The following is a 24,078-nucleotide window of genomic DNA, read 5'->3' as shown; positions in this document are numbered from 1 at the left end:
CACTGATTAGATGTTTGCATTAACCTAATAAAGGGTATATTAGATGAACTAACTACATAATATAAGCAATCTCCAAAATCATCATCTTTTACAACATGAATAATTAAACCTACAGTGCCCTTTGTCACTAAGTACACAATGGACTGCAAATAATAAATTAACTAGCATCAAATGAAAGTTTAACACACTAAACTCTCAGCAGTCAGGTTTCGGAACAGATCAGTTATGAGGATCCAAAATAAAAGCAGCTCAGCTTTTTTGTGTAGGGACAGGACTGCATGTTATATCAAGACGGACAGAAATGTGATACATGTGGATACAGCAGGTTCTCTGATGAGATGCGGGTGTTTCATGCAAAGTGATAGCCTATGGATCAAAGTGTGTTGTATGTATAAACCTAAGCCTTCTGCTAGCACTTTGACAGCCCACACAAAGTCATTCACTCCTTTAGGCGATGTAGACACACAAACAGAGCAGACGTATCTAATGGATTGCAGGAAAAGACATTCCAATCCCCCAAAAATAAGGATCACAAGCAAAAAGGGGTGATTTGCACTTAAGACTGTCTACACCACCACCATATCATCTCTTGTGATTCTGAACCTTCCTGGTTCACACTTAACAAATTTCAAGATTTTTATGTACAAGGCCCAGGACCACTAAAGCAGGGGTGGGAGAACTCCAGGCCTCAAGGGCCGGTGTCCTGCAGGTTTTAGATGTGTCCTTGATCCAACACAGCTGATTTAAATCAAAATTACCTCCTTAGCATGTCTTGAAGTACTCCAGAGGCCTGGTAATGAACTAATCATTTGATTCAGGTGTGTTGAGCCAGGTGATATCTAAAACCTGCAGGACACGGCGCTTGAGGCCTAGAGTTCCCCACCCCGCACTAAAGTTAAGTATATGGTAGAATATCAAATTCAGAAAATACACTTTAATATGAAGGCCATGCTGTTTTAATGAAGTAGTGGCAGTTCTGCTGCAAAGATGGTCTTCTATTGATGTTTAGCCTAATGAGTTAATATACAATTATGGATAAATATAAAATCTAATAATAAAAAGATGCTGTGCAGAGACAGTAAACATAATTCCAAAATAATATTGCCTCATTTATGACTTAAAAACTGCTTCACATGTGGCTCTATTAGCCCCACAGCTATATATTTAAAACCAGCACTGTGCGCACATAGCTGTAGCTGCAAGCTAGAATTTACTTTATTGCTAACACTTTATTTGCAAATTATCAGCTTGTGTTATTTCCGAGAAATGCCATCTTATAAAAGCACATGTAGTGAATATTGATGATCTCTGAGGAACAGTTCGTGCCATTATAGCAAATGTTTGAACTACCATCAGTTTTGTTCGTTCTGCGAGTGTTAACACCGGCTCAGCAAACTCGAGCTATATTCATCACTGAAGCTGCAGAGAATTTCACATGAGGGGATTGTGTAGAAGAAGTGGCATGTGCATTGTACTGTATGTGTTTAATTGTGTGCATATTAGAAAACTTGACCAGCCTACTATAGCTGTGCAGAGAGAGCAAAAAACCCCAAACACAATATTGTCTTGTTTTCTTAGTACATACCTGAGCTTTTTGAGGCCTGATTGTCTGTCAGACAGGCAGCAGCAGTGGGCAGAGTGGAGTCAGCCTTCTTCAGATAATTCTCCCTGGCCAGATTCAGAATGACCTTCAGGTCATTGACAGGTATCGATGCTGCTCCTTTCTTTTCTAGACACAGAAACAGAGGTAGGTTTTGACTCTGGCAACATTTCAGATTTAGTTTTTATCGCGCTGGCAAACTCACAACTGGTGTAAAAATCTGGCATCAGTCTTAATGTTGCATAACGAGCGGTTTGGTGATTGATTCTCCTCCAAAACAGGAATGTACTCATTTTATTTGAAAGCTCCACTGGGTACATAAAATAGTAAGTGGTTATTTTTATCTCCCTAAAAACAACTTAGTCTAAGTTGAGCTTTATAAAAGGTTTATTTAAAAATGTGTGAAACATAATTATTGTAAAAATACATGTATATTATTAGAAAATACTCGCTAAACTTTTATTCAAAAAGCTCATTATCCAGCTCATTGTACTTCAGATTACTTGTCTTAAACAACAGATTGTTAAAATGGGTGTACCTGGAATTTTTGAGGTTTTATGGTTGAGACAGAGAGATCCAGTTCAGAAAAACAAAAAACAGAAAGATAAATCCTCAAAATCCTTGGCGCAAACATGCGTTAGCTTGCAAATTCATTCCACACACATCAAGAGAAAAAGACAGACCCACAATTGTGCCATTACACACACACGCACAGACTTCACAATAATCATTAAAACTTCCCACACTACAACTAACTTTTAGCAACTTACACGGACATGCCTTTTCCCCAATTTAGTGCCAAGCCAGAATAAATTGCGATGAATTTCATTAAGGCCTGTGGTCTGTCAGGACTCTACACTCTGCTCATGGCCTTTTCAAAGAATAGCCCTACTGCTTTTTCTCGAGCCTGATGAATTTCACTCCACTTCCTTTAATCTGGCTCCACTCTGCTGGCGTTTCACTATCTTTGCCTGCCGAGGGGACATTATGTATGTCTGTAAAATAATGATATTTCAAGAGTCTTTCAATGCACCAGCCTGTGCTGAGGGCTAGAGAGAACTGAGACTTAGAACTGACGACAGTTTGGGATGCTCTAAGTGGACTCCACAGCTAATAAGCCTCTTAGGTCCATTACATCAAATTTATATCATCAGTCAACAGTAAGGGCTCCCATAAACTTCTTTTTTCTCAACCTGCAGGTAGAAAAAAACCCTACATGCTCAGTAACTAAGTATGGTACGTGAATATTTTGATTTCATTAGTTTTAAACAACTTATTTATTTGAACAGAATAGAATGGGCCTTTATTGTCATTGTACATGTACAAATAAATTATGGGTGCTCCACGCCAACTGTGCAGGAGTAACAAAAAACCGATATATACACATATTTATAGAAAATATAGAGACATTTTCTAGTCCTTAAAGCTAGTTCACACACGTTTGGTTCAGGAGGTAGAGACAGTCATCTACCAATAGAAAATGGCCTCTAGGAATATTAAAGTGTTGGACAAGATACCAAACCTTTAGTTGTCCTTGATGCATCATTATAGTGTGTGAGCTAATGTTAGACAAGATGCTTGGGCATCGAAAAAAAGCACTTGTATGAATGTGTGTGATTAGGTGAATGAGTGTATAAAGTAAATAGTGCTTTGAGTGCTTAGTTAGAGCATAAAAAAGCTATTCAAGTACTGGTCCACTGACCTAAGGTAAGTATTAGCCACCAAGGCCAACACATCTCTCTGAAATTGCTCTTTATCCTGAAAACCAATCTCAACTTTCTATTCCATGTGACTCTACACTAATAAAAGCAAAAAGAATACAAAATATAAATAAATAAAATAAGTTATTAGACTTGATATAAAAGGTTAAAAGGTCAACTGTGGAAAGACTTGAATATAAACTGCAGCTTGAAAACCACCAGGCTGTAATACACATCAATTTTCAAGCAGTATTCAAAATGATAAGATACATCACGTTTCTTCTTGCATGTTAAAAATATTCCCATAAAATTCCCAAATCCAGTCCCTACTCTGCAAGATGTTGCTTCCTTTTTCCTGCTTGAGGGTTGTAAACTTTTGACTGACATCTCCAACTGAGCTCACGGTGTTGTGCTGAGGGCTAATCTCTGTTATTATCATATATTAGCAAGCTAGCAATTCATAAATGCGCAAAGGAATCAGTGAGAGGTGCTGAAATGTGTCAGTCTACAACAGTGTGCAACCATTTGCTGTCATAATGTATCTGATATTCACGTCTGCAGTTTTCACTTTCTGGGTCATTCCACTAACAAACGTGCCTCCCACCCAAACCCCACAAAAGCAGATTTTTATTTTTATTTTTTTAACCAATGACTTAAGCATTTCCAATGAATCCAGCAGGAATGAGAGTGGGTTGAAATTTGGAATTTTTTAAGTAATCTTATTTTTACCCAGCATTTTTGAAACTTCAAAGTTTACCCAAAATGCACTTTTTGAAGTTTTAGGTGCTGAATTTTCAGAGAACAGATAAATGTACCAGTTTAATGTGCCAGTTCTTTCTGTTACTCTACACCATGGACATTAAACTGGTGCAGTTTTGCTACTGAAACTATCTGATATTGAAGTAAAAGCTGGACACAGAGACAACTGCTGTGAAAAAGGGGAAAAAAGCTGTTTGTTTTCAATTTGAGAGATTTGACTGCATTTTTTTTAACATGTCTTATATCCCTGAAAATGTAATGTAGCTACCTCTTGTATAGAAGGTATAAGGGATCACAAATGCTGAAAAAAAGGCAACTTGCAAAGTGTCAAATTTCAAATCACTTGCATAAAAATGCTCATACACAGAGTGAAAGCAAAGTGTTGTGTGGCTTAATCAAATAAGTTGATTCTAATCAGCTGATTCTGAGGGATCAGGTGGGAACTTTAGTCCAGTTTAAACTGATTTTATATGGAATGATCCAGAACTACAGCATATTCCAACTCTTTAAACGCTGTACTTACTAAGATATTCTTGAAGTGCCAGTTTCTGAACCTGGCTCACTCTTCTCTCTCTCCTCAGCAGGTAGTCTCCTTGCAGACATGGCAGAGAGTGGAGGACGTTACCTGCAGCAGCTCCTGATAAGCAGAAAAACAATAGATGACATCTTTAAATAAATCAGTAGGACGGCTGATATTTCTCTTGTTTGCGGGGACACTCGACGGATTTTCCACAAAAAGTTGACAGAAAACTTGGAAACTCGGGCCATGCCGTTTTAATGATGACAAGATACAGGCAGCGAAGGACTAATGAAAGATTCGTCGGAGCTGGGTGATGGGGTTGTGGGATCCAGTGTTTCTCAAGCAACTTTTCTCAACAAATGTTTTTAACTGTGTCATAATTATACTGCAAATTTGTGTGATGAGTAGTACAGTACTGTCATCCTGGAGGACTTATTGCAGTTGTGACAAAAGACGAACCTGCAGAGTCACGATATGATTTACAAGATACAATAGAAGACAAAACATCCATTTGCAAAACAAAGAGTATTTTGTCTAATCTTCCTGTGCATGCAACATGTGACAAATGGTTTAAAGCAGACAATGCTTCATCTTGTAGACATCATAAAGCATTGGAAACAAGTAGTTGGGTTAGTGCTCCAATATTTTGCAGCGAACATATGTTTCCTTAATTAAATTTGCAACTCTGTTTGAATGATTTTTCTGGTCTATGACAAGGAGCATAATTAGAATTTCACGATTTTGCTCATGTGCATGTCCTTCAGGTGTATATATGGATACTTGTATTTTCATTCAAACTATGCTGTGTCATTGAAGCAGTCAGGGCATCTTTTATAGTGTTGCTCTGCATTTAAAAGTATCTAAAGTAAAGGAAAATGTCCCCTGAAGGTTGCATAAAATGTTAACAACAACGGGAGCTCTCGAGAGGAAACATCATAGCAGGTCTCTTGAATCACATTTAAAGCCCGAGAATGATGAAGGACTTTTACGAGAAGAGGATCTTTTTCGTTTACGCAAAAAGTATATTTTTATTTTCATACTTGTTCATCCATCTGGTTATTTATAGCCTGAAAGTCCACACAGTAAATGATCTCTGCATCATGTCAGTCCTCACGCCTATTTCTCTATTGGTCTCTCTCCTTTATATAAAAAAATTAATGAAATAGTGAAAGCATCAAGAGAACAAGCGAAACAGTTCAATGTGATGAAGGCAGATTGGTGCAGTGAAGAAACAAATGGAGGCAAAAAAAGACGACATGAGCTATGATAAAGAAAATCTCTGGCACTTGAATGGGGCAGTGTTAAAGACTATAAGCTTCCAGTACAGCCTAACGTGATGAACAATAACCACCTCAAAGCTTCTGTGGGAGAAACCTTCTGTGGGCTTCTACTCCAATCAAGCTGAGGAGCCGCTTTAAGAGAAAAGGACACTTGAAGGGCTTTTTAACAAAAAAAATAAATAAAAATATGGCAGATAACAAATTGCTGTTAGAACTTCCAAAAGTACAAATATTGGGAAAATACTGAAGTGCTCTTTAAATGTGATTACAGTTGAACAAAACTTCCCCAAAGGGGCAGGAGAGACCTGAAGGGGACATGAAATTAACTTTTTATTTCAGTTGGACCACTTGTTTAGTTGAAGCTGTGACACAGAACTCACAGGGTCAAGTAAGTTTGCTTAAAACCCTTTTTATAATCACACTTACTATACCCAAAATACCATTCCCAATGTTGTCCATCCTGATTAAACATCCAATACATCCACCTGCCCAAGAACAGCCATGTTTGAAACCTTTTTTAAGAGACAATGATTGGGTTCACTGCAAACAGGAACTAATAATAACAAGAAGCACTCAGACCACAGAGCTGTGCCAAGGCAACTCGTTCTCTGGGCAGTATTTACTTTTAAAGGAATTTTTGTTTTGTTCAATATTCACTTGCTTTTCTTTAAAAAGTTTGTAGTGCAGATGTAAAATGTAAAAGTGGGATCAGAGGTCAAATGTGACATGATATTTGGATACAAACTATACTGCGATATTTAGAATCCCCATATGCCATTCCCTATATGCCTATATGTTACAAACAATGTACAGTAAAAACAATGGAAGTATGAAATAGTTCTAAATAGATGTAGCCAAGTGGCAGAAGGCTTTGACCTGGGTGGTATCAGAATCTCATCTCTGCTTTTCGCGGATGATGTGGTTCTGTTGGATTCATCAAGTGATGGCCTCCAGCTCACACTGGAACAGTTCGCAGCCGAGTGTGAAGCGGTGGGAATGAGAATCATCTCCTCCAAATCTGAGGCCATGGTCCTTAGCCGGAAAAGGATGGAGTGCCCACTATGAGTCAGGGATGGGTTCCTGCCCCACGTGGAGGAGTTCAAGTATCTCGGCGTCCTGTTCACGAGTGACGGGTGAAGGGAGCGGGAGATCGACAGACGGTTTGGTGCTGCGGCTGCATTGAGGTCCATCGTGTTGAAGAGAGAGCTGAGTGTAAAAGCGAAGCTTTCAATTTACCAGTCGAGCTACATCCCTACCCTCGCCTATGGTCACGAGCTGTGGGTAGTGACCGAAAGAATGAGATCGTGGAAACAAGCAGCAGAAACGGGCTTCCTCCGAAGGGTGGCTGGCCTCTCCCTTAGAGATAGGGTGAGAAGTTCAGCCATCCGGGAGGGGCTCAGAGTAGAGGCGCTGCTCCTCCACATCGAAAGGTTGAGGTGGTTTGGGCATCTGACAAGGATGCCTCCTTGGCACCTCCTGGGGGAGGTATTCCAGGCATGTCCCACCAGGGAGAGGGAGATGTGGGTTTCTCTGCTTAGGCTGCTGACCCCGCAACCCGGCCCCGGATAAGTGGAAAAAGATGGATGGATAGATTGGAGTCCCTTTGTCAAATTTCTAAAAGTAAATCCTTAAGATGACTTAAAGACCTTGGTGGATGTAAGACAAGCTATACACTACAACACTACAAAGTTTTACCAGAATTCATTTAAAATGCACACACTACCAAAAATATTACCTCCTTAGGAAAGGTAGTTATATCAGCATAGATTTAATAGTGCAAAGTTATCAAAATTTGTCTGAGTGGATACCCACACTGTGAGGGAAGTGACAGCAAAACCTTTATAGAAACCTATAGAAAATGCAGATAGTACAACGCCATAGATGATAAGTAGTTCCAGTTTCTCACATGAAAGGGCACACTCAGACACACTCTCACTACAAGAAATGTCCCATCTGGTTCCCTGTATAGAGTGTGCAGGAGGAAGACACTGGGAATTCTCCGGACTGTTACTCTCTATGTTACGCACTATTCCCACATGAGTGCAATTAGACATCAAACAAACTTTGCACTAGTTGGCAGGCGGGTAAAAGGCCATCTGATATCCAATCAGACTGAGTCGAAAACATATTATTACATGCACATCTGTTGGGTAATATCTATGAAAGTGCAGTGCAGAAGTGGATGTGTGAAAATGGCTACAGACGCCCGCCTACAAATATGTCCACATAAAATACCTGATGATGACAGAGGCTTCTCTCTCAGTAATGCGGACACAGTTGCCATGGCAGCCGCTCCATTAATTTGACTGTCTGAGTGCAGCATCCTGACCCTGCAGGCTTCACGCTCAGCGTTGTCCGAGCCCTGGACCAAGAGGAAGTAGGCAGCACTCTCACCTTTGACCTCAACATCAGGCACTAAAAGAAAAGAAAGACAGGAGCATTTGTTACTTATATCGACTGCTCTCAGAATTTTTTTTTTTCTTTTTTAATCTTTCTATTATGCTTCACTGCAGAACTGAAAAATAACTCACATTTTGTATGACTATTATTTCATCCTAATGTTTCTTCTTGGTGCATCATTGCCAAAAATTGTTGTTGTTTCAAGCATTATCTTGTATATCTATTCAGCACCACTTCAGAGCCTTTCCAAGAGAGAACTTTATAACTTTATTACCTATACCAGTATAGTCCCACTAACCAATGTACTTCCCTGCAGAAGAGACAGCTCTTTTCTGTTGCTGCCAAAGCGACTGTGACACTCCAGTTTTACCTGGTAAAGACTTTGGTCTCCTAGATAGAGATTCTCTCCAGCGCTGGGAGCTGAGTTGGCTGGCTGCAGGCTGTGCAATGGGAGTGATTACACAGGACAGACTGAACAAAGCTCCGACCTAGAGACAGAAATACAGCAGATTGGCATACACACAGTCCCCAACCAATGTCATATATGATCGATATATATGATTAATCATGCACATTCTGAATTTGTGATCTTGGAAGAGTTTTAATGTAATGAACAGGCTTCTTTAGTTAAGTGGATCTTTCTGTAGCAGACTTTTGTACATGTAAGAGCACAGCTTAGTTCCTCGTACCTTTCCACACAGTGATCGCAGCTGGTTCAACAAAAGTTTAGCTTTCACAGACTTCCCAGACAGGCATCTGTTTGTCATGTGTGAAGGAACAGCACAATATTGAGGCACAAAAGTTATCAACCACCTTTCAAAGACAGAAAAAGTCTTATAACAATGAAATAATACGGGGGGGGGAAGCTGTTTTGTTATCAACAATTTTAAAAATGTATATTAATAGCCATGACTGTTTTGGTTTCTGACAGCCAAGCTGTTTGTGTGTGACACATACTAAAATCTTACCTAATGCTGCAGCTGTTTCATTCAAGCAGGTGATGGAAGCAAAAGTTATGATATTCTATTTTTATTTTTAAGCATTCATACAAAAACACAGATACAGACACTTTAAAATAAGGATACAGTTCAAACTGGACGCTGGACATCAGGAAGCTTGGCAGGTCTGACAGATTAACCAGCTGAACCAAATCTAAAACTGGCGCATAGTAATGAAAGACCTGCAAATGAATCAAGAAAAGAAACAGAAAAGACAACATGATTAAAATAGATCATATTTTTCACACAGTACAGCCTTCAACTCCATTTAAATAAGCAATGTCAAACTCATTTTACACTGTGGGCCACATACAGCTCACTCTGATGTGAAGTGGGCTAGACCAGTGAAATTACATGATAAACATGTAGAAAAGTTTCTGGTAGATCATTGCTCAGCCTGTCCTGTAATTTTAAATTTAAAGTATAAAGTTTTCTTTAATTCACAAAAAATGTCCTTGTACTTTGGTGTAATATGACTGGAAATGTGGTGGGGGACTTTATCAATGGGAAAAGCACCAAAATCAATGAAAATACAGTTAAAAGATCAAAATCTGTCTACTCCTTTAAATTTTCCAACGCTGTCCAGTTGTTGCCAGGCCAATTATGGCAACCGGGCTTTATGTTTGACACCTCTGGTTTAATCCATCACATATCCCTCATATAAAAAAAAAATCCTTAAACATTTTCCAAGCAAAATTCCCCTAGACTTCCATAAACATAAAGAAAAAACAACACTAACACCTGTCCACTGCCTTTGTTCTATCAATGACATATCTTGCTAGAAGTGAGGAGTGACCTTGATACACTTTTAGGTTTTGTCATGATTAATGTGCAAAGACTGACTTTGAGCACAATCCTGACATGACATCTCTTGTTTATAAACCCCGATTGCCAATTCCAGTGAAATTCAGTCTCATAATTTATTGAATGTCAGACTTTTTAAAGTCTAAACTAAATGAAGATTTACATGATCTTGGGTCAAAATTAGAGCTTAAGAAAGCTGGAAACATTTATAAATCCCTTGTTCAGTTCAGTCAAGCCTCTGACTAACGCAGTGACCTGAAGAGAGATTATTAAGACCTCCAATATTCAACTGTCCTCATTATGTTCACTTAAAAGCACACTTTGTAAGAGTTTACGACTGCACGCTTCAGCAGTCACAAAATGACGTTGAACATCATTACTATAAATCTGATTTTGTCTGACTGTTGCGCTTTAATTCTAGTCCCATGGACAAATCCTAAGTCATGTTAATCAGCTCTATTGTTCATTAGACAGCTCTGTTCTGAGCTATAACAGGTTTTTGTGAAGGCAAAGACTCCTTCACTGCCTAACAATGACTAATCATATATTTAGCAACAATTTAGACAAAACATAGAGATACAATCGCTGTGACTGAACCTACACCTTTATCAGATGTATGGGAAACTGATTCATGCAAATTCTCAGTTAGGTGCTGCTAAATGTAATGATGTAGCTTTTTCCGCTCTTCAAGGAAAACAAGCAGTGCTGTTGAGAAAGAAAGAGGCTATCCAACCCACAACTTCTCAACAGCTTCGGAGAAAAACGCCTCATCTGAAGCTTGAGAATATTCAATCCTTTAAACAGAGACTAGATATGGGCATAACTAGTGGAACCCCCGTGTGTATGACTTTGTGGTTGGGTGACTGACTTCTAACATTAGATCTTTTTTCCATAAAATATCACTCACCCACTCACTGTATTCACATCAGTAACCACTATTCAAATAACACCCGTGCATAAAGACTGTCAACAAGCAGTTCAAAAGTGGTGGGAGGAGGAAGTATAAGGTTGTTTCCTGACATACGCTGACATGGCATAAACACCTCTTGGATATAAATAAATCTTTGAAATTTTCCTGCTGGTTCAATAAGTTTGTACAGCAAATATATATCAAATCACTAAAATAAGATGAAGAGGTAACAAAAAGCAAAATGTCTACTGTAAAACTTTAGTACATTAGCCATCAAAAAGTGCTCCTGCTTGTTTGTTACTGGCAAAAACTCAAAGGAGGTCCCCACCACTTACCAGCCAACTTTCACTGCAGGATAAACTGTGTGGGAGTGAGCAAAGTCTAAAGGTCTGAATGTTTGAATACTTTAAAACCCCAAAGACAATGCAATGTGAAGCCCTTTCCCTGTCTTGACAAACAGGGTTGATTCTCTCTTTAAAATGTCACTTAAAGAGATTAAAAGTTGTTATTTTAATATGCTGTAGGGCAGACGGAAATGCCTGAGAAAATTCACTAATAGCATTTTTCCTGATATACAGTACAGCTCCCTGGATGATACACTTACAGAATAGAAATGGTTTTGGTGCATTTACTTCCATGTTGTTTGAAATGAGTGAAATAGATTTGCAATTACTTAGATTATTGCTGCTCTCTACCCAGAAACATCCAGAATATACAGTAGGCAAAAAGTCTACCTTTTAGTCTATGATAATGGTAATATTACATTTTGTTCAACAATATTTTTAAAGTTAATGATAATTGCAAAAATATTAATGTTCCACTAAGGGGACTCCCTTTCCATTCAACAACACCTTAAGTGTGTCTTTTTTGACTGTTCATTCAAATGTGTGTTTGACGTTATAGTTTCAGTTACATGAGGGCTGGTATCAAGAAAATGAAAAGTCAATTCTGTGGCCTCCCCGTTCACTGAGTGCTAGTAATTATAATGTCACTTACTCCTGACAGTGAGGAGGTCTAACTAATAGTTTCTGTCTGAACCTAGTTTAGTGTGTGTTTGTCTGAGTACAAGTTGCTGCACAGTCATTTATCCCAGCAGTGTGGAGATGTGATAGTTTTGCTGTCCTCAGAGCTGCTTTTTTTAATTGTGTGCCAAAACAATCACTGCCATCTGCTTCTCTGTATAGAGATCTGATGAAACCCACACACATTCACATACACTCCCCGTCTCATTCTCCATAGACGCATAAATAAGCAGCATGCACAGACAAACTCTCAAACTCTGCTTTAACTGAACAATAAGTGAACACAACAACACACATAGTATCTGGTGCCAAACACAAACTCACATAGCAGACAGTGGTTACAGATATTATACATGTATAACACAGAACATGTATTGTAATATTATAATGTTAGGACTCATTAAAACAAGACTATTTTTTCTTTAACAAGTAGAAAACTTTGAAATTGTCTTTATTGCTAATCCAATGAATGTTAAAGGTACTCCGATTGTGTAAGTATAGACATTATCAGCTAATCGATGAGTTCTCAGATTCTAAATGTTAGTGAAAGTTGAAAGTTCATCACATTACAGTTCTGCTCTTAGAGATAAATAAAACTCCAAAAGGCACAACTGGTGTTGGTGGCTGACGCACTGGCACAAATCCCCTGTAAATACAAGTTGTATAACACATAATTCCCAGGTCTCAGTAGATCTTAATAGGGTATGAGCCTTAGTGACTTTATTCACCAGATTAATTTAAAGGCAAATGGCTGAGTAAGAACCAGGAATAAGAAATAATAAAACCATCATAAATATAAACCACTGAGAATACTGCCACTTTCTGTGATTGCCATTATTATAGTAAGAACTAGAGTTGGACTTTCCTTTATGACCAAAGGGGTTTGGGACTAATATTCTCCTCAACTCGATAACATGTTAGCTTTTATCTTATATGCCATGCATATGACACTGAAAGCTGAGTTTCTAGAGTGATGAACCAGATGAGCTACTAAATATTGCATATGCATCCAGAAAATTTTTAGACATGTTTTATTTATCCCAAAAGGCCCGGCTGTTTGTAAGTGTGACATCTTTTTGATGCTGGAGAAATGCTTTTATTTCTTCAGTATTCTCTTTTGTGATGAAGTAGATGACGGTTCTTGGCATACGGGATCCAGTTCAGATCAGTTTATGTGCAATAATGGACTCCAAAGTACTTTTTTGGTATGAGTAGGAAGCTTCAAACACACCTGTTCTTACCACGAAATCGGGTAGATTAATGTAACTATTATAAATTGTTGTTTTCTAAACTCGTGTGAGAGGTTTAGTAGATTCATCTGCGGTATCAATTTGTTAATCCAAGATAACTCTGTTTTCAAGTTATTATATTCACAAGATTTTCAGAAAACCTGTAGGCCAAGATTTTTTGTAGACATACAGTTAGGTCCATATATATTTGGACACTGTTTTTGTTTTTACCTCTTTATTGAAACATATTCCAATTATGGACATAGACATAATGTGTAGACTGTCAGCTTTTATTTGAGGGTATCCACATTACAATTTGGATGAAGGGCTTAGGAGTTTCAGTTCCTTAAGATGTGCCACCCTCTCTTTAAAAGGGACCAAATGAAATTGGACAGTTGACTCAAAGGCTATTTCATGGGCAGGTGTGGGCAATTCCTTCATTATGTCATTATCAATTAATCAGATAAAATGCATGGATTTGATTTGAGGTGTGGTGCTTGCATTTGGAAGGCTCTGCTGTGAACAGAGAGCATGCAGTCAAAGGAGCAGGTGAAATAAGCCATCCTTAAACTGCACAAACAGAATGAACAACACTCTCCAGGAGGTGGGCGTGTCCATATCCTAGTCTAGCATAAAGAGAAGATTGCATGAAAGTAAATACAGAGGGTTCATTGCAAGTTGCAAGCCACTCATAAGCCTCAAGAATAGAAACGCTAGATTGGACATTGCTAAAAGAAAAAAAAAGCCATCACAGTTCTGGAAAAACATTTTTGGACAGATGAAACCAAGATCAACCTCTACCAGAAAATTAAAAAAGGTTGTCTCAGTCCAAATATTTATGGACCCAACTGTACCTATGGTATCAATTTGAACCTCCTATGCCGCTTCGTTCTCAAGTTATTGCATTCACAAGATTTTCAGAAAAGTTGTTCTTTGACCTTGACCTTGAGGTCGGGGTCACTGACAATCAAACTCATCCGAGATTTTTAGCTGATACACAGTATGGCACCGGCTGGTATGAATTTTTTTAGCTTCACAAATATGGTCAAAACCAAGACTACCTAAATTAAAAAGGTATACTACACTGGATTCCACATTAAATAAACATATGTATATATTTATTTGAAAAAAAGTTACTCCTATCAGCATCCCTTCTAATCATCCCTTCTGCTGATATCTTACTCTCTGCCTGCATTTTCCTCTTTTCTTATTATTTTGCAAAGTTTGTGACAAGTATGCAACCTTTGGCCGGTGGGTGTGCAGCGCCCAGCTATTTAAAGCAGGATCATCACAGTGGGTCTTTCCAAGCAGACCAGGAATGTCCAAATGGCAATCCATTAGATAGTTCTGGAGATTTTTACCATCACACTGTGTGCTGCATGCTGCTAATGAGGCTAAAAAAATGCCAAAAGATTCCCAGTTTTATTTTCTATCCATTATATTCGACTGTATATGAAAAACAAGTCTACGCTTTTTGTCATTTCTGATAACAGTGAGCTGGAAGCAGACGTTGTATATAGACTGCAGTTTATACATGTGGCTTATTAACATTTACTGATAATATTGTTAAGAATAATAGTATATTAATAAAATTAAGAGTTCTGTAAACACTGAGTTAAATATATTGTCAGAGAACACAAACATGATATTTATGTGAATACCAGTTTAAGGTTTTGGCATGAACTCATATCTGTCATGTACAATCAACAGTTCTGACACACAGGCATTAACTGAGTGGATGGAGACATCAAGATGAGCTGACAGCTCAGTAACAGCTTCTCAGTTCCAGAGAGTGAGTGCCGAGTGATATAACTCCATTAAAAATACTCTCTTACAAATGATATATTTTAAAAAAATCAGACTGCAAAGCAGGAAAAGGATTTCCCATGGAAGAAGCCTTCACCACTGGCCTGCCTCGATGAGATGATAAATCTTTATTTCTGTGTCATTTTCTGGTGGCAAGGTCATAACGGACATAAAAGGTTGGCAATAATTTGGCTTATAAAATACATTTGATTTATCTGACTGATGGATCATCTGTCACAGGTTGCACAGTGTGAATAAAGGGCAACCAGGACGTGACGCTTCTCATTTGGAAATAGACAGTGGGGGGTTCGTTCTACTGGACAGCTTGAAAGCAAGACTGGCTCTACAGTTATACAAACTGGGCTATTATCTGCTCTGCCAAAACTTTACCCTGAAGTTTGTACAAACACACACAGAGAGTAGTCTTTTCTCAAGCCGAATTACAATTCTCAATATAAGATGTTCTCACTGACAAAGTTTGGATCAAGTGCACACCCTACAGCACTCTGGCAGAAGACTGCTGCTGTGAGCAGCTGCTCGCAAGCTGGGCATTAAATCTTTGTTGGAGGACACAACAAGGACTAATTTGACTTTCTGGATAACAAAGTCAGAGAAAATAGTTAACTGATTACTGAGCTGGCTGTCAAAAACTTGAGCACCAGAGGATAGCCTTGTTTTGATTAACTGAACTGCTTCCAAAGTTTGGTTTGAGGTCATTTCAAGTTAAATTCAACAAAAGGTCCAATGAAACTTAGGAGTCAGAGCTCACCTCAGACTGCAGTTTGTGGTCAGTGGTCATGTGTGGAGCTTCCAAAAGACCAGACTCTGATATCTGATGCAGAGAAAACCCATCAAAGCGGAGTTCCGACACACACTGAGGAGAAAAATAATACATGACACAGTCAGTGTAAATGCAGTTAGAAACATTGTACAACCTACAACAGAGAAATGCAAACGGTTTGGCATCAGCGCATTTTAACAAATCCTACAGCTTCAGTGTTTGTCCGAATAATACCTCAAAAATAACTCGGCATAGCTCTGCCCTTTGGAGTTACGTGTACACAAACACATATAGAGACATAATAACTGTATCAAATGGGAGTAAAATGGTGTTGGTTGCTCTCAGAGAAGGGTTTATTCTTTTGGGAATTTTCCTTTGTTTGGCTTCTCCAAACCTTTCAGCTTTTACTGAGTGTCTGTTGAACTCACTCGTTCAGAGAGCAGCAACTCAGAAAAGGTCACTTTAGTGAAGGAGACGCTGCGAGCTTGCCTTAGAACACCATACTTGGAGCACATTGGTTGATAATCTAACATACAGTGTCTATACACTTTACTGTTAGGGTCACAGACTGTACACAAAAGATAGTCAAAGCTTCCTGGTCTTAAAAGTGAGGGCAATGCAGAAGTGCCCCAAACCTGCATTCTTTCTAAGTCCTCTGGTTTCAATTAAATAAAAAAAAAAAAAAAAAAAATTGAAAGTCTGGGTATATAAAAGGTTATGGGACTCCCAGTCCATTACACAGTCCAAGAGATTGTTCTGTGATCACCTTAGCAAAGTTATTTATTTAATTGTTTATTCCATGACTGTTTGGCCAGTGGTTCCTGGAGGCTGCTGTATGACTCTGGGTGAAATCAGTTGGTGCCCCAAAAAATGTCCTTGAGATTGCAAATGTCCTTGGTTGCCCACAGGAAATAGAGAACAGTCACCTCTAAACTGAAAACTGTGCCTTACCACTACCACCGACAAGTTTCGAAAGGCAGAATTTTGAATGCAAATGATGAATGACCACGGTAATGGTAGCAATGAAAGCAAACACAAGGAGGTTTTCAGTGCAGAACCTAATACATCCTTACAACCCGCTTTCATCTAGAACTGCCATCCTCCAGCAACCACTCGCACTCATATACCAGTCAGGTCATTCATATTTCTTCCATAGCAATCAGTGGCTGTCAGGGGGTCACCAATGGGTCCCTTGGCCCATGTGACTGAAGCCTTGGTAACTTCTTTCTTTTATAAAGTGGACAAGATAATGTTCCCTTTATGAAAGATGGCTCCCACTAGAGTTAACAAAGCTGATAAAGGAGCTTCTTCAGGGTAAGCCTGCGTTGTGTTCCTCAGATTCTCAGATCTGCCTCTTACTTGTCACGTGCAGTTTGAAAATACCAAGATGGCGACAGCAAAATCGCTTCACTGAACCATGGTCGATGTCCCAGTGTCCGTGTCCAGCTTTTACATACAGTCTATAGTAGTGGGTCTAGATGAGAGATGTCATTTTTTAAAGGCTATATAAATCATTTTCAATTTTGTTTTTTCTGTTTTTAATATTTTCACTTAAAGACTAGAAGCAGAGTTTTCCGAATATTAAGGTCCAAACTGAAAAATATACAGTAATGAAAAAATAGAAACTAAAAAATACAGTTTAGTTCTTTTAAAAAAAAGTCCCTATCTCAGAAATACCAGACTTGTGCCCGTCACCAACCCTGCACTCTTTTTATAATATTAAAAACAAAACAAAACAAAACCCCCCACACATACTAAAGCACAAAGACGCTACTTTGAGCCGTTTCAAGAAAGCTAAGATCTATATTTTCAGCTGATCAGTGTTTAAAATCATAAAATAGGACCTGAAAGTCTCAGCCAGATTTCCAAAATAAAAAATTTAAAAAAAACACCATCAGTATCAGACATGCAAGGAAACCTCACAGTGAAACAGATTGCTGATTCTCCCCAGAGGGCCATGAAAGAACAGCACAAAATTGGCAAATTCAGTCCAGAGAAAGCAAAACTACTGCACCTGCCAGAGTTTTCACTTAAAGACAAAAAAAAAACAAGTGTGCCTGAAGTAATCTCCAGAGTAGGAACAAAAAAAAAAAAATGCTGTCACATCACCTCAGCCTGGTTACTTTGACGCCAAAACACAGTTACTTTGTAGGTAAGCAGGAAATGCATGGAAACAAGCAAATGTGAGGACACCTAAACACACATCTACATGACTGTAAAACCCTTGTTTCAGAATAATTAGCATCAATGCGATGCTACAATAACCTTCACTCTTTAAAATGCTATTCATGAGATTATTGGCCCAGACTGGAGGAACCTGTTCTATTTCACAACAGCACTGCAGAGTTGATCAAATTGATGTTGAAGTTCTTCCCCATCGAATCTCAGTCTGCTTTCTTTCTAATGGCCAGCTAGTCGCTTCTTTATACACTTTATATCACTCAATTTATGACCTCCATAAACACTCTGCTGATGTGTTTATGGTCTCAACTGCTACTTTCAAGTCTTTCTGAAACGACATGATGTTCAGTTAAATGACAGGTGCAGTTAAAAAGTCAAAAGGATCATAAAGTAAGGTGTGCATTATGGTGGGCCTACCTTCTGAGTAGCAAGTTGCTACTGTATGAGCATGACAAGGAGAAAGGAAAATGTCAAGAATATGACAGCCAAAAGTAACTTGACAAACTGCACCATAAAGCTATAATTTATGTTTATTAATTCCTTATTTGCATCACCTTTTAAAAATATTTTAACATAGAACAGTACTATACTGTGTACAGTACTCAGTATCAGCAACAGACCAGTGATCTTCTTTAACACTTGGCTTCAATAAACTTCATGACCCAGTAAAATTTACAAAAAAAAAAAAAAAAAAACTTGATAGGAGGGGGGTTTAATGGGTCAAAGTGGGCCAAGCTGGGCTGAACTGGTACCAGCTACTTCAGCTCTGCCAGGTCAATGCCAACAGGACAGTGCCTTTTCCCATGACCCTTTAATGACCTCCAGTAATTTTCCAGATTCATTCAGCATGATGTGAGGCAGAGATGTTTAGCATTTGTGCAGAGCAGGGATAGTGGATATATTGGACAAAGGATGCTGGAGATGGAGCTGTCCAGCAGGAAGAAAAGAGGAAGCCCTCAGAGGAGGTTCATGGATGTTGTGAAGGAGGACATGCAGAGGTTTGATGTGACAGAGGAGGATGTGTTCGTAATAAAAAGCCCAGGACAAGCAAGCTGGTAAGTTCAAAAGGACACAGCTTTTTCTCCGGCCCACAACAGTTTTTGTCCAGAAATTGCACACACAGACACACAAAGTCTCACATACACAGTGGTTAAAACAAAAGATGTTCAGTCCCTCAACAGCCTGTACCTACCAAACAGCTTCTTTTCCTTCATTGCTCCTTTGAAACCATCAATTACACCCACATTGCTAAGTTTGGAACAATTACATCCTAGCATGTGTATACAGACACAAGACTTCACAGTCTTCTCTTTGGTAAGCACAACAGCACCCACAGACGCACTTTCCTAGAGGTCTCCACTTTCCTGTAACTGACAAACAGCTGAGGTTTACAGCATCCACAAAATCTTTCTTAAAATCCTCCGTCTCAATAGTAAGCTGGCCCTTTTGGACCCCCCGAGTTATAAAGACCTGCTATGCAGCTGCTGCAGTAAAAATTACAATGTTTTTTTGTTTGTTTGGGGTTTTCTTTAACCAAAAACCTCTATTACTGAGTTACAGAGTTTATGGAATATGTGATGTAAATTAAAGTTAAAATTTTTGCTTAAATCCATTTCCGTCTCAAACTTTGATCACCAAGTGAGAAGTGTGACCAATTTTTTTGGAGCTGTGCTTTGTTAAATAGCTTCACTTTTCCAAATTCTGACTGTGGTGAGGCAGTGTCCTGCAATTTCAAGAAGTTGATAATAACAGCAATTTGATATTTATTCAGTGTTTCTTCTGTTCTTTTGTTTAAAACATTCACCCCATTCACACAACTGTCCTGTGCACATCCAAGTACATCAGTGGTCACAATGAGCATCTTGCTGGAGAGAGTGTCTGAAAATGTGCACCATCTCCAGAAGTTACCCCAGCAACCCTTACCTTCTTCTCTCTGATAAGCAGGCTTCCCCTCCACATTTCTTTGGAGTCGATACAGCTGTCCAAGTCAGCCAGCTTGACCAAAGCGGCGCTGATGGAGGACGCCATTTTCTGCCATCTGAATGACGAAAACAAGAATCGCTTAATGAGTCTGAGTAACTTTTATTCTCTGTTAGACAGCGATATGCAAGCCCATGTGTCAGGTTTTCTTATTGCCTACAACAGTTCTGCAACTGTTAATCGTACATTCACGTTATACCAATAAGCCTGTCACATTTAAGATGTCTAGTTCTTATCAGGTAGGTGGTGTTTTGATGCCTTATGTTGGGGGGTGAAAAAGGTCATTCTGGCATCTCCTGAGATTATCTGTCTTCATGTTGCCAAAGTTAATTTGTTGCTTTTATCATTAAGAGTGCTTCTGCAGAAATGTTCATCCATGTGTACCCATCCATTACTTCAAGTCACTTCTCTTATTTATCCATCTAACTCCCCCTAGTGGTGAGCTAGGAGGATTTCACTAATAATGGGTTTGTGTACATTCCCAGTCATCCAGGTCATGGTTGTCTTAAGAGCTTAAAAATGAAGAAAAAAAAACTGGACTTCTTTAAGTCACTGGAAACCCTCTCATGCATACTCATCGACTCCCATCACCCACTGAAACACAAACTTGGGTTGAGCAGGACCCTACACCACACCCTACCAACATTCCCTCTAAGAGATGGAAAGAGGAGGAGGACACATGTAAATAAAGCTCTTAAAACATGTGGTTATCCCAACTGGGCTTTCATCAAATTACCAAAGATACACAGGAAAGAAGATCAGGCATTAACTAGGGAGAAAGGCGATGACTGATGGAACAACATTGTCATCCCTTATTTACCAAGTTTATTACAGGAAACAGTAGAATTTTCTCCAACTGCAGCATCTCAGTGCACTTTAGTCTCAGCCACACTTAGACAAAAACTGGTTCATCACAAGGAAAAAACTCAGACACTGAGTGTCTGAGTGCACGCTGTGCTGTGCGGTGAGGAGCACTCAGACCTCTACATTAGAAAACCAAAACAGCCACTCCGCAAACACATGGCACAACACAGGAGAGTCACCTCGACAGTACATCTGCAGCTAAAAGATGAATGTCACTCTTTGGATGATGCCAACGTTGACATACTGGACCGGGAAGACCAATGGTTTGGGAGGAGTGAAAGAAGCCATCAACTGTCTGCCACCTACAACGCAGTATTAACCTCCACTCACACCTCACTTTAAGTGACCTCAACAAGTCACATCATAAGATGGGCCAAGTACTCACACTGATTTCATCTATAACCCCAAGTAATGATAATGGCCTACACCTTTTGTCACACCTTGGCTCGTGGAATGACACACATAATCAACAGTGGGCCCAACGACCTCCTTCTGAGTGGAAAACCTGTACTAGGGATTAAATCCCTGGGACTCTCCACCTTTTGTTTTTAGAACTGAAGAAGCCTCTTGGATGAGAGGTGAAACTTTTCTTTTTTTTTCCAGCTCTTAAGTTCACAAATAGCACTATTTGAAAAGTTTCCTACAGTAAAAACAAGGCTCCTTTCAAAGTTACAAAATAAAATCTAAGAATTAAAGGACATTACAAAAAAGCCCCTTTTTCATAGGTTGGATTGCTGTTAAAGAGTTTAAGTGAAGCCCTATTTGGCATTCTTCAGTAAGAATAGAGTGTAATGCATGGGTATTTTTCCATCTTCTCACCCAGGTGTGTGCTGTGTGATGACACTGATCTTTGCAGCATGCCAGGAAGACATGTGCTTGACGGCTCCCAGCAGAGGCAGCAGGTCTTTAACAGGAGGGGACTGCTCAGCAGAGCCCAGCACCAGCACATCCAGCAAGGCTTTACCTGATTGAAAAAAATAGGAAAGAAAAGGACACTGTGTTTCCTTCTTTTATTTATTTATCTTTTCTTTTTCCACATCCATCTCTTGGTAGGATGTATCAAGGCAAGTCGTGAGCTTTTAAAAAGTAGGCAGAATCGCTTGTTATCAAATCCAAATTTCAAGAATTGTAGTGACTCTGGCTCCTCGGGGTAACTAAAGTTAGAGGGTAACTGTTTCTGAACTCCTGCGGAGACTGTGTGCCAAAAAACCTTCTCTTAAAAAAAACAAACAAAAAAGAAAACACTTCACGAGGGAGATTTGCAAAGAAGTCAGAGCAGTGGTGAGCACATATTTATGCAGTACAGCAGGCAACCTTTTCCACAAGGTTGCAGCAGGCGGATTTTCAGAATCTAACTGCTTAAAATTCGACAGCACTCTTTTAAGAAAGTCGAGGAGTTCAGCCTCAGCAAAGAAGTTTTAATTCCTTGATTTGGCTAAGACACAATCGCCCCATGAGAAATTATTTTGTGCAGCAAACTTCTTGTTCTTTTTTCCCATCAGTAAAACAAGCCAATCATTGTTCTTCTTCTTAATGCAGAATGGAAGAAACTTAAGTGGCGAACTGCGCTCTAAAGGTAATCATCGAAACCACCTGAGAAGTGCTGTGTGGAAGCATTGTGGATTAAACATCTTCAAACGAGATTTTTATTTTTATTTTTTAAGTAAAAGCCTTATAAGATCCAAGTTAGCACCTTCAAAACTGCAAGCAAATTATAAGGCGAAAGATATATAACTATATAAAGTATAAAAAGAAAGTGACCAATGTGAACTGGATAACAGTACCTGGAGGTGGAAGCTTGTCTGACAGCACATGCAGTCCTTCTGCAGCCTCCTCCATCAGCCTGTTAAAAGTTGAGAACAGATGAGCTGACATGTCACTGTCATGCAGATTCTTGAATGGATAGATGGAGCAAATCCCTGTTACGGACAATAACTGCAGACATTATCATTATTATCATCTCACTCTGTCAGTGTCAGCTCATCAGCCTTTTGGTCCGGAGCCTCCTGGTTCTTCAGAGAGCCCAAACAAGCTTCCAAAGCAGTGGGTTTCTCCTCCTCACTGTCACATCTGTGAAGGCTCAACTCTTCCCATTTAGAGGTGCAAAACTGCCAAACAAGAGACAATTACTAAACTAAATACAGAATTCTTTATTTACAACTTAACAGTTTGAAAGGTCTGCATTTGTTCCTTGTCAAATGTGTGTCAATGTGGTTAAGTATGAAGCATAAAGTGCTTTTGCAGTTTTAATAAAGGCATTCTGTACCAATTCCTAACTTGCCATTGCCAAGATGAATAAAACTGATATTGTATTTAATAAGTAAGAAGTAAGGAAGGAAATGGCACAATAGCTACGTTAGTGCAGACTTTGACAACTTGTGACAATTCAAAGCATCACACACAAAAAAAGCTGTATATACAGGCACCATATCTATGCTCTTGAATCTTCCAAGTGTCTCACCTGTGCACCTCCGTGACAAGCCTGAACAGCAAAGTACCACCTCCGAGCTGACGGGCTGCCACTGAGAGAACAAGCTGGGAAAACATGCAGTGAGAAAGATGTAAGGAAGGGAAATAACTTGGTCTCTCTTACCACTGATACAACACTATAGCTTTTACAGCTGTGAAACATTAAGTACACTGCACGATTCAATAACTTGTAGAACCACTTTTAACATCAATAACTTCATCTTTTCTCACATGGTTGTTGAGAAATTTTGTCCCACTCTTATTTACAATGTTGCTTAAGTTCACTGATTTTTCAAGCACAGCTCTCTTACGTTTTTGCCACTGGATTCCTGCCAGGCTGAGGTCTGAACTTTGATTGGGCCACTGCAACATCTTGATTCTTTCTTTTTCAGCCATTGTGAGTAAGCAGATTTGATGCTGTGCATGGGATCATTGTCCTGTTGCATTAGCCAACCTTCCAAACTTCAGCTGTCAGATAGATGGATTCACATTTGACTCTAGAATACTTTGCTATACAGAAGTTCTGACAATGCAACAGAGTCTTACATAAACTGTTTGCTTTGTATGTATATGTTTTATTTTGCAAACTACTACTTCTTTTGAGCTTTATCTTATTTTAGCCTCATTTATTCATAAATAGGTTTAAACGGTGTTCCTTTATGATTGTTTTGATGACCAATTTAGAATCTGGCCAAGAAATGACCCCTGAAAATTGAACATTTACAGTGATGCTGCAGTATTTAGAATAGATAGATAGATAGATAGATAGATAGAT

At 39.0% G+C, this 24,078-nt stretch overlaps 1 protein-coding gene across 2 annotated transcripts in view; it reads right to left on the bottom strand.

Annotated features, from left to right (window-relative positions):
- mtbp (MDM2 binding protein) overlaps positions 1-24,078 on the bottom strand; it is a 32,364-nt gene that overhangs the window by 7,645 nt on the left and 641 nt on the right. Inside the window, exons 2-14 of one of the 2 annotated variants that reach the window (XM_005450526.3) lie at positions 23,615-23,771; positions 23,296-23,369; positions 22,800-22,942; positions 22,619-22,677; positions 21,654-21,798; positions 19,914-20,028; positions 15,798-15,902; positions 9,345-9,439; positions 8,949-9,015; positions 8,630-8,747; positions 8,095-8,274; positions 4,583-4,696; positions 1,586-1,729 (exon numbers count right to left, since the gene is read on the bottom strand). In XM_005450526.3, coding sequence (XP_005450583.1) covers positions 1,586-1,729; positions 4,583-4,696; positions 8,095-8,274; positions 8,630-8,747; positions 8,949-9,015; positions 9,345-9,439; positions 15,798-15,902; positions 19,914-20,028; positions 21,654-21,798; positions 22,619-22,677; positions 22,800-22,942; positions 23,296-23,369; positions 23,615-23,699 — 1,444 coding nt within the window. In that variant the 5' untranslated portion in view covers positions 23,700-23,771. The remainder of the gene's footprint in view (positions 1-1,585; positions 1,730-4,582; positions 4,697-8,094; positions 8,275-8,629; positions 8,748-8,948; positions 9,016-9,344; positions 9,440-15,797; positions 15,903-19,913; positions 20,029-21,653; positions 21,799-22,618; positions 22,678-22,799; positions 22,943-23,295; positions 23,370-23,614; positions 23,772-24,078) is intronic. The other variant, XM_005450525.4, reaches the window with a different exon arrangement.

This window comes from Oreochromis niloticus, linkage group LG11 (assembly GCF_001858045.2).
Source record: "Oreochromis niloticus isolate F11D_XX linkage group LG11, O_niloticus_UMD_NMBU, whole genome shotgun sequence".
Classification (NCBI taxonomy): domain Eukaryota; kingdom Metazoa; phylum Chordata; class Actinopteri; order Cichliformes; family Cichlidae; genus Oreochromis; species Oreochromis niloticus.
Note: the sequence above shows the minus strand (reverse complement) of the source record. Positions and strands in the feature narration are given on the sequence as shown.